Source organism: Anneissia japonica, unplaced genomic scaffold (genome assembly GCF_011630105.1).
Source record: "Anneissia japonica isolate Jap-2015-1 unplaced genomic scaffold, ASM1163010v1 scaffold2003_len1103335_cov173, whole genome shotgun sequence".
Lineage (NCBI taxonomy): Eukaryota > Metazoa > Echinodermata > Crinoidea > Comatulida > Comatulidae > Anneissia > Anneissia japonica.
In genome coordinates, this window is record NW_022758706.1 from 63,939 (window position 1) to 75,901 (window position 11,963).

The following is an 11,963-nucleotide window of genomic DNA, read 5'->3' on the forward strand; positions in this document are numbered from 1 at the left end:
CCCAATGTGAAAATAAATTAATAAGATTCGTAATACATTGTGAAATAGAACATAATACTGCTACAACACACGTTTTGTATGAGTGTTAATAAATGATGAGGTGAACTGTCAAACACGTGTGTACTGCGTCAAACGTTATCAGATAGTGTTACAAACTAAAACGTCAAATATTCGAATGTAGAGTTAATAAACAAAATGTAAATAACGTATGTGTATATGCACAATGCACTTTGAGATACTTCGAGTGGCCATATAGTTTTCAGACCTCATCAATATTTCAAATTCTTTCCTGTTTATAGGTTAAAGGTTATAAATCAAGTTAAGTTGAGTTTAAGTTTGAAATGCTTATAAAAGAATAAGGCATGTCTACCTTCTATTTTTTCATTTATTTCAATGATACATTTTGAGGATATACCTACTTTTTATGGACCTGCCATTTCAAACTATTTTTGTACAAAATTATTATATTTCATATATATAAAATGTACATTTATGTACACCTTAAAAATTCAAATTCAATCTACTGTGCAAGATAAAATATAAATATATTCAATAGGCACTGAACAACATTCAGTAATAAATGAAACATTTAATGAAACAATATGCGATAAGGCTCAAAATATTTAGGTAGTAATTCTTAAATATTTATTGTCTCATATTGTATTTATAACTGTTCATTATTTTTAACATAGGCCTACATAAAGAGAGTAATCTATCAAGTAAGCAACATTTGAGACCTTCGACGCTCCATAACCAAGACTATGAGGATTTGGGACTGGAGAGCTGATAATTTGGGACTGTCGACGCTCCATAGCCAAGACTCTTGGGGACTGGGAGAGTTGTAATTTTGGATTTTCAACGCTCTATAACCAAGACTTTGTGAAGTGTGAAGTCTGGAGAGTGGAAAATTAAACAAGAAAGGCAGTACACAAAGAGCATGTGTGATACAACGGGTTCGTTGACATAGCATTTTAGTAATAGGCCTAATAGTGAGGGTCTATTCAACCCTAACGTTAAGAAGGCAAATATCGGTTATATTATATACACTTTAAAAAGAAACCAAACAAAAAATGTTTGAATTGGCAAAAACTAATTTCGTATGCCATTAATTAAAACAATGTACAATATACTATATATAGTATAACAATTGTTAATAACGAATGTACAATATTCTATGGTACAGATGTAAAAAGTAGATAATAATTTTTAAAATAATTAGGCCTATATCATATTGACCCATCAGATATTTAAAGTTACAAAAGTGCTCTATGTTTAAGTACTGATAACACATACATCTCAATCATCTAAGTAGGCCTGGAAACTTATGGGTCATTTGCTACAGATAACAAAACATTCGGAAAGTTCCCACGTCACTGTATTTAGACGTGCAAACCTTTCGACTCCTTTGAGGAATATTTTAGTCGTGCTTTAATTATTTGCGCGACTATCCTACAAGGTACCCATTTACCTCTTTGGTAAGTATCTGTGCAGATCAAGTGTTTCTCGCCTGACCCTCTTTAAAGATGGTCTAAAGTTGTACTGCTGCATCTCCTAGCGTCTACAATAACTCTGTATGTACTTTTACTGGAACTCATTCTAGTCATATTTAACTGCCCAAAATGAAGTTTTGGGCAGCTTCTGGTCTTCAGCACTAAAAGTGGTCTTTAAATATCTGTTTAGACTTAAATTAATAAATGATATAGTAAATGTAAGATTGTTTTATTTCAAGTATTTTAAGAATGGGTGTAGAAACCGGCACTCAGCAGGGATCCCAAGTTGGAAGAATCCACATCTGGGAGATCTGTTTAAATGAGTTTCATTAACACATATAAATATATTTTGCTGTGCATGGTAACGATAACCATTATGATTGGCACTGACGTCTGGGAGATAATTGATAATACAGTGTTAAAAACGTGTAAAAACATGCAAATATTATGAATTTGCGGGAGATGGTTCAAGAGATTCCTGCTTGCTCCCACCAATATCCAAGAAACTCCATTCCGGGACTCTGCAGGAAACCTGAGAATCCTGGGCACTAAATGCGGTCTTTCCATTAAAATATTAATATGTTATTAACATTATCATTATTCAATATACACAAAACAGTGCATTGGCTTACAATATTTATGTGTGTAAGTCATATTTAACACAAATGGAGCCATAGAAATATGGTCTTTAATTGGAGGTGGTCTTTAATTCGAGGGTCTTTAATTGGAGGGAGACCTTAATACAAATTAGTTACCGTAAACATTAAATATCTATCTGTAAAATGACAATCTGAGTCTTATGCCGGATGCCCATTACGTATCGACCGATTTGATTTCATGGAGCACGAAACGCACGAGCTGCACCCAACGGATTGTTTTAATGACGATCAGCTCAGTCTGTCACCAACAATCCGCAGACGGCGTTACGTCGTCAACCGGTAACAGGGCCGGGAGCTGAGGCGAATTCGTCGGCCAACAGACGTAGGCTTCGTCAACGCAGTGTTTACCCTGCTTTAGCATAATGATTGATATCCTCTCGGGCCGTATAGTAAAGTTTCTTTAAGTTCAACCACGATTTTAGAAATATAAATATGCCTCCTAGACCTATTCACATAATTTTAAAAATAGATAAATGTCCTCAGTTTAGTTCTGTATATTCTTGAGCATCGACGTCATAATATGTGTCTGCTGTTAAAGATGGACATAATACAGGTCCTGGAATGTTAAAAACTGTTGAAACATTTTGGCGTTTACGTTTACCAATAGATGCCACTACAGGGTCTCTAGTACTTGGCCCAATATGGGCCGATACGCTGACGGGAGCAGCGTTTGGTATAATAGAATATTCCTCCGATACAACAGGGAAGAATTCTTCGCTTACACTTTCCACAAACCCGCTATCTTGACGGTACTTATGTCGAGGGGATTTATGTGGCAAATGAATGGGTGTCCGACCCATGTCCATATAAATATCATCCGTACTCGTCGTCACTGCGCTGCTTTCACTCATTGACCTGCCATATTTGCGCAGACTACACTGCCATCGTTTTGGCGTATTGCAAAGCATTTTATAGAGATTTAGTGTCTTTGGTGTTTTATATTCATGCGAAAGATCTGTTGAAACACTAGATACGTCTAGTACATTCAATTCTATTTCTGTCGAACTCTCTGGGGACCGAGCTGCGCCACTGTGCGTGCGCAAATTCTTCTTCGTTAAAGGAGTGATTGGCATACGAGGCGGAAGCGCGGGCCGAATAGGAACGCTATGACTGCGGCGAACGAACAAACCCTGTGGTAAATTCAAGCTCATGTATTCGCGATGTGAAATTTGAGTTCCATCCAAACCCATATAACCATCAGGACCCATGGTACTGGTTCCGTACGTTGTGCCTTTCAAACGAGCTTCAGTTTTCAATTTGTGGATGCGGTTTTTCAGCAATAATATATACATTGTGAGAAGCATGAATGTTGTGAAACCAAGTGTTCCAACAATCAACGAAAGAACAACATCGCTGCTAGGATTATATGAATCGAAAACCTGTCCAACTGTCGGATCGGCTGCATTCTTTATGTCCACTGTGGCTAATGGCTCACCAGGATCCTCTGATATATATTTAAGAATAGATCGCTCCTTTGTTGTGGTCTCATATTCGAACTTCACGCCAGGAGTTGTTGTAGGCCTATGTGGCAATACGAAACTTGGTAGCAGCTGCTTGACAGTTGGCGATGTTGAAACCTCTATCACGGTTGCGTCGTCAAATCTGGACGATGGTTCAAATGATATTCCAGCAGGCATTCCGTAAGCAGTTTCAGCCTCTTGCGATCCGTATCCGTAGAGGGTGACCGAAAATGGTATATTTTGGTCGCGATGATCAAGATAATGGACACCGTGTGGAAGGCTGATCTGAGCCATGCAGAACTCCGTACCACCAATGCTAACCCTTAGCTTTCCCAGTTTTTGGAACTCGGTTTCAGGAAACCGAAACATATTATGATACAGTTTTACAGTCTGGCGACATTCAATAATTATATTTGCAAGATTATTCAACACCTGTCCGTTCACAGCGTTATCAAGGGTTACAAGCATGACGTCATGGGTGAAATGTTCAATGGCGGGAACCATCATCATGAAAGGATCCGCCTTTGTGTTGTCTGCCTGTCCCCCTTTCGCGTATTGCATAACAAGAATTGGTTGCGACGAGTTTATAACATAACTCATCGTTGATTTTATATCAATTTCCGCAAACTCTCCTTGATTTAGTGTTTTTCTCTCTCCATTGTTCAAAACAACTTCTGTGCTATCTCGACCGGCAATCACCCGGAAACGGTCTCCTCCGGTTCTGTTGAATAATGGAGTTGTGATAAATGTTTTTCCCCATTTACTAAATGGTGGAAGTTGTTCAACAAGGTGATCACAATATCTGACATTTCGTGGTATATCAGCGCATTTACTACCGGAAAGAACTACTATTGGTTTATTGGCCCAAATACGGGTACCTGTTAAATCCTCTTGGTCACTCAGAAACAACACTGATTGTAATCGTGATAATCTCCGCACTAGTACTGCTCCTTTACCATGTGTTTGACCTTGGTACGTAACTTGACCTTCAAGATGAATATTAACAATTGTATCATTATGAACACCAATAACAAGAAATTGCGATCCCCTGTGTTTTATATCAACCCTTGTCGGTATATCGTAAGATGCAACGAAATATTCCTTTCCGAGTACATCTGTTGGAAATGCTAGAAACGAATCCATCGAGTTGCCTTCATCGATACCATAAACTGTAATTTCATAATCCGCCTGAATTAGAATAGCTTTTCCTTCCGTTTGACCCGGAATACGTACCACTTTCATATACTGATGGCTATCTAGTGTGACATGCCAAATGTTTACACCAACAGTTACGTTCACACGTGTAGTACGTCGAGAGGAACCAACAAGAGTCACCTTCGGAAAGTTGTCAGGTCCGATTATATCTAAAAAACCAAAGATGAATTCCTTTCCTCTATTGTCTTGTCTCTCACAGTCTGTAATAAATTGCAAAGTAAAATATTAAATGCATTTATGTACTTTTAATTTTATATTAGATTGTGGTTTGATTATTATTATTATTATTATTATTATTATTAATAACAATAATAATAATAATAATAATAATAATAATAATAATAATAATAATAATAATAATAATAATAATAATAATAATAATATAGTATAGCACATAATGCATCAAACCTATGCACCAGACTATGGATTGTTTTAATATTACTGTATTTAATATTAGATAGTTCGAATCCCTATGAACTATACTTACATCTTAAACTAAATATGGTTGGATGATCAAATAGCCTAACAATAACCTAAAGCGAACTGAAAATGAGAATGGCGAAATACTGCACATCTATGGCCTATGATCAAAATACACTAAAAAATAAAATGTAGGCCTAACTATTCGAGCCATATGCAAATGTTTAACACAAATATAGATTTGAACATTGACTAAAGTTAACGTAGTTCAACACAACACACTCAAAACGTATGTCACCAGTTCCCAGAAGTGGTGTAGGTTTAACATTGTAAACAGATAATATGTTGTAAATAATATAAATTAGTCTGAGTTGGGAAAATACAAACAATTAACGTATCACTAGAAGTCAGCTGCCACAAAACAGACGAAAATTAATATTAATACTCATAACACGACAGTAAAATGGTCGGCTGTCTGTTTAAAAGCAATTAGAGTGACCATAACTGACACCTTTCTTTTCCTGATTGAAAAAATCCTAAATAAATTAGGAAGATATTTCTAGAAACGGGCTAGGCCTACTTTATAAAGTTGTCTAAGAAGAAATTAGTTGACCAGACAAGGTTAAAAAGGCAGAATAATACAATATTATAAATGAAGAAAAACCATTAAAAGAGGTGAATTATGGTTATGAAATTTTCTTAGACTAGACATAAATGCAGAGAAAAGCAATTGAAGGAGTTAAAAGAAAGTTAAACCGGCAAAAAGGTAGACAAACCACAAAATTATCATAATGACGTTAACCGCGGTAGTGGTGATGATGGGTCTAATTATTGATACCAAATATCAAGCCAACTTATCACAAATAATTGTTACTTTTCTAAGTTTAGTAAATATCAATGAAAGTAGGCCTAATGATAAGATCCTTCCTATTTCGGTTTACGGGGAATCACGATTCTGTCTGTCAGTACCCCGGGGGAGATCCCTCTTAATTTCCTGTTATTTCACAACTCTTTGGGTTGTAATATACCGGAGGTCAAACAACGAAATTCTTATCTTTACAGAAAATACTGTGCGATTCATTTATAAATGCACATTATCTTTATTTGTTTCAAGTTATAAGAAATCAACCAATATACTTAACTAAGGAAGATGTAGATTACCACTCAAGGACATATATTAACAAGTATTGGTGTCAACAGCGTGGCGATGTTGAATTTTATACAGGTCTATTCGAATACGATTATGATTCAATGATAAACAGCATGTCAAAATATTCAAAGGCCGATCCAATAATTTCTCTTTTCTTTCAATTAATCTCTGTCTGTTATGTTGTATTTAAAGATGTATTGTCCCTTGAAAATGACAAAAATCATTAAAAAAATAATTTTAAATGTAACTTGCTTAATTTGCAGTACCGTACCATAACATACCAAATATTAACTTGAGCATAGAAACTATTTAATTAAAAACTTGTGTACTCTGATTTTTGAACTAGATAATTATAATAAAAATAATAAAACACTTCCAGCGAACATTATGAATCACCTTTAATTCAGAAGCATTAATATTTTCTTAGGTGTTTTTCTGCAAAAGAAATTAAACTGAGCGTCAGGACATTATGAATCACCTTTAATTCAGAAGCATTAATATTTTCTTAGGTGTTTTTCTGCAAAAGAAATTAAACTGAGCGTCAGGACAGTGTACATTTGTATCTTAATAAATCAAGACGAATTGAAGAAATGTATCTATATAGGCCTATAAAGTTTTATTAGGCCCATATGATAGTGTTTGCAGAATTGAAACCCGGGAACCTGGCAATGAAAGCAAGCATCTTAATCACAAAGTTTCATTACTCATTTCCAATCCAATTCAATCCACACTTAAGGTGCATGGCCTAATACTTAAATCTCTGTACACCAAAGATTAGGAAGTACTCGATAAAAATTAAAACAAATGAAGTAAACGGTAAAACTTATAGGAAAAAAACAAAGAAAAAGAAAACCAGAAACAGACGAAGCAATAAAAAGAATAGGCCTAGAAACATTAAATCGAACACCAAGGTCGATCTGCTGCGATTAACTGCGTAAATACAACATACACATAAATCTCTCATTTAATTAATTAATGTAGTTACTGGTCTCCTTACCGGTCTTCAGGTTAATCTGCTATTTATTGACGGAGGGATAAAAAAAAATCGAAGGTATCAAATTTGAGAGGATGGGCATTTTTATACCGGAAATTGTTTTCATAAATTGCCGGAAATGAGTCTTCTGCCACTTTGAGTAGTCTTTCTACAACAAAAAACATTTCTTACAAAAATTTAGGTCATTCAAGCTTTAATTATAGTAAAACACGGTAATTGTATAGGCCTATTGCCACTTTGTTGGTGTTCTACACTGATTGATTTTGAATAGGCCTATAAACATGTTTTGACGTAATTATGTTATATGGCTTGCTTAAGACTTACGGGATATGAATTTTTCCAGGGTCTTACCTACAGGTACATTGACAGAAGGTTTCAAAATGTGTCCAAGAAAGAAACAGCCCATAATTATTTTCATTTATAACTTGTTTTTGCACTTATTTTTTATTTTACTCTCAACATAGTTTTGGAGTAAAGTGATATTTATTTGAAATAGAAATCCTTCATCATGCAATTGGTGAGTACTATCATTTGGATTTTTCATAAAATAAACTGTTTACAAGTAAAGAAAGTAAGGAAATCAAGGCAAGGATGCAAACAATTATATTCTTGTATCAGATCCAAACAGAGAAGCACATTAAGCTTTGTGTGGACAAGTGCCAATTCTGAATGTTTTTTTAAATACAATTTTCGAAATTAAATTTTTTTTTAAAGTAGATTCAGTTAGAAATTTTATAATCGCATGAAGGCATTTAGTAATTTATATTTTTACCAGGTTAGTTAAGATGTCTGAGAGGAAAATTACATGGAAGTGAACAGCACAACATTTCTTGTAGGTCCATAGTTACACTACAGGCCAACTAGGCCTATACTATACTATAATACTATAATATAATACTATATTATCGTACAGAATACTATACTATACTACAGTATACTATACCATACTGTATATACATGTAATACCATAGAGAAAATAGAACACACATATACCTGTAGGCATATTCGGTACATAGCCTAGTAGATATACATAAAGTTGAATGCTATATTCAGATACTAGCCTAGTTTAGTGTGTACTTTAATACTATATAATATTTATATATACCTGTAATTTTACTATTAAGGCATAATTACATCGAAATAAAGCAGTCTAAAATAAAACCAGAATTGATTTACAACTTCTATAAAGGTTTAGCAGTTCAATATTGTGTGGTGTGATGTCTTAGACAAGCGTGTGATATTTTGCAGTTTTAGGCCTAAATATACGTAATTGTTGTAGAAGTAACTGAGTGTGCACATATTAATTAGTTTTGCAATAAAACAATTGCTTCCTTACCTTCACATGAATACACATTTGATGATATTTCGGGAATTATTACCAACAGAGCAAATAATAATCCAATTAAGTAGGACATTTTGTCTTGAGTAGTAGGTCTATACATAGTTGATCAGATTCGAAGTAAATTACGAAAAGGGCTAATGTTGCTTGTATCCCTACCGGGATTGGATGGTCACTGTCATATCAATTTCCCATACAGCTGCTTAATAGTTCGAATACTACCACGTGGTCTCAACAATGATCAAACTTTACCAAGCCAATCAAATTAGAGGGACGGCTAATCTGTTTGAAGGAAGCGAGTTCGGAAATCACTTGAAAGTTGCTTACAACCACAACCGATAGAGAGAGTGACTATTGTCCTGAGCATATAGAGCTATCCTTGCATGTTGTTCCAACTGAGGAAAATGACAAACTTCCTCTGAAAATTTCAGTCGCGTGTTTTATAATAATATAAACCTATCTATCCCATCATGCAAAAAGACATAACCCATGCGTTATTTGCTAAATGCTGCTCAATAATTGGTATATTCAATGCTATTAACTATTTCGTTGTCAAGCTTTCGATTTAATTCGTATTTTTGCATACTTGCTATATATTTCAAGTTGTTATTGCTGCCAATCATGAAAGCCAAATGTTAATGTACTTCTAGTCTTTAGATTCGTCACTTAGCTATATAAAGTTACAGAATTTATTCAAGTTCAGCTGAAATTAAAACCTGGTCTCCATAGAATACTGTGACAACACTGTCGCTACAGTGTTTTCAATGCAATCATTGTAGCAGCCCCGACGCAATCGGAAATGCTCCCCGATTCCAAAGAACAATCAGCATCAGAAAGCTATCGACGATAGCGAGTAGTGATTGTATGTAAAGTAAGCTTTTAAAACACAGCTTTCAGTTTCCTGTCGAGTAGTCGAAAATCCACCTTAAAGTACATCGGACACATAAACAAAGGTTGCAGCATAAAAATATGCCGCAAGTAGTGAAATCTTAAAAAAATTAATCAAATTTAAACATTGCTAATTTCAAATGATCAGGTACGTCTGAAGCTTCATTTCCATAAAATTGCTACATCTCCATTAAATCGCTACATCGTGTTCACTGCAATAGGTACACTGTGTAGGCTTCCCGACGCGTTTGGGAAGGGTCCGCGCTTCCACCGACCAATCAGCGATGCCGAAAGCTCGTCGGCGAAAGCGTGTAGCAACTTTATGGAAAGCAAGCATGCTCCAAGACTAATATATTCAATTAAGTAATAATATAACAATCAAACCTATTTACATAGCGCCCAAAGTTATATCTACATTTAACTACATTAAGTAGGAAGCCCCGGCAAAAAGAAGACATCCTGGATATACGATATTATGAACGCTTCCTGTGGCACGTGCTATTTGCTATGAAATTAGGTCTATTAGAAATAATAAGAACGTTCAAAAAGCTAGAATATCAAATTAAGTTTACAATGATAATGCCACACATCCTGGCTCTCTCTTTAAAGTGGCAGACGGTGGAGTTATATTTGTCCCTCTGTAAATAGAGCGGTACCGATGTATTTGCGCCCGCACCTAGATAGCTTTATATATCTAGGAGCCATGAACACTGAACCCTGAACCCACACATGTGAATGCTCAAGGCTCATAACATAAAGTAAATGTTGAATCATTTGTAACACACCGTATTTATCTTCTCTTATTTATATCTTTATCTCTTTTGTAGAAATTAGTGTCAAAAATGAAAAGTTAATTGAACACTACCTTTCAATAGGGAAAACCAAACTTAATTCAATCTTCTTGTTTTTCTTAACTCTTTTTAGTTAATGTTATGTTCAATGTGTCTACAGTACAAATAACATAGATATTTTGTTTTTGTTAAATACTAATAGTAGAGGTGCTCCACTAACGCCGGCGTATCTGTTAATTTAAATAAAAAATAACTCATTTCAGGAAGCTTATATCCCATCATCTGTCTTATTGTCTTCGGGGGTTTCCCCTTTCTTTTTCGTTTTTATTTACTTTCCTTTTGATACTTCTAGTAGTCTGTCTTATCCTGAAATCAATTGTTCCTGGCCGACATTCACTTCATCTAACAACACGCCTAAAATATATTTACAAATCCTAAAATTGTTCTGATGCATACAGGTACACTTATTTGATGTGGGTATCATTAATTTCAAGATGGCTGCCACAAATACGACGACATATTTAGTGGTGTATGCGTACGCCAGGCAGCTATAGTGCCATATGGACGTTTTGGACAAAAGCACCAACTTTTTACATGCTCCTTATGGTCATAGCATTCAATTTTTGATAGAAACCATTTTTTTTTATCGGAGGTCATTATGGCAGCCATCTTAGATTTAAAAATGGCCGTCTTATAAAACCTATGTATCCTCATTGTATTATCTCCTCTTCTAACCTAGAATTATAATTCTAGTATCTAAATGGTTAAGGAATACTGGCATGCCATTTTTGACCTGATAAGATTGTTCATTTAAGGTAATTATAATTTAAGGTCATTAAATGAATAACCTGAGCAGATTGTTCATTTATGGTCATTGATTTAAGGTCATTCAAGGTCATTTCAGGTCAAATATTGTATGGCATCTTAATAATTACCTGTCATGTTTTACATCTGAATCATACTAAAGCTCTCGAAATTCATTTTTTACAAGAAACTGCATTACTTCATTCAAGGTCATTTTGGCAGCCATCTTTAATTTCAAAATGGCTGCCATGCAAAAACTATTTTATTAATATCTTAGCTTTTAGAATCACTTTAAATTAGAATTCTGATGTTTAAAACTGTTTTTAAGGTCAAGAAAATATACCATTTGTTACATAATCAGATGGTCATTAGGATAATATATAGGTCAGTTAAGGTCATTTTATGTTAAATACCATATCAGAGGTCGTTATGATGTCCATTTTAGGTCAAAGTGATTTTGCAGCCAAATTAGAGATGGCCATAAAAACATATATGTTTACTTTACATAATCAAATATTGACTTTACCAGTTGTGACATGGTCAGATGATTATTATAGTCATAAATAGGTTAATTATTATGTCATACAATTACGTTTCAGGTCAAATATTGTATGACATGTTAATAATGAACCTTTTTGAGTTTTAATAAAACAACCGACCAATCAGAAGAGTAGACAATGTACCCGGAAAAAAACCCCAAAAAAACCCCTTCCATCAGTGGGCAAGATTCTAATAACAGTCCTAAATAATATA

General features: G+C 34.6%; 1 protein-coding gene across 1 annotated transcript; it reads right to left on the minus strand.

Moving 5' to 3' along the window:
- Positions 1–622: 622 nt before the first annotated feature.
- LOC117125395 lies at positions 623–9,126 on the minus strand. The gene is made up of 2 exons (XM_033271912.1): positions 8,725–9,126; positions 623–5,024 (listed from the first exon to the last, which is right to left on the minus strand). Exons 1-2 carry the CDS (start codon positions 8,828–8,830, stop codon positions 2,629–2,631), a joined length of 2,502 nt encoding a protein of 833 aa, XP_033127803.1. The 5' UTR covers positions 8,831–9,126; the 3' UTR covers positions 623–2,628.
- Between the last annotated feature and the right edge of the window lie 2,837 nt (positions 9,127–11,963).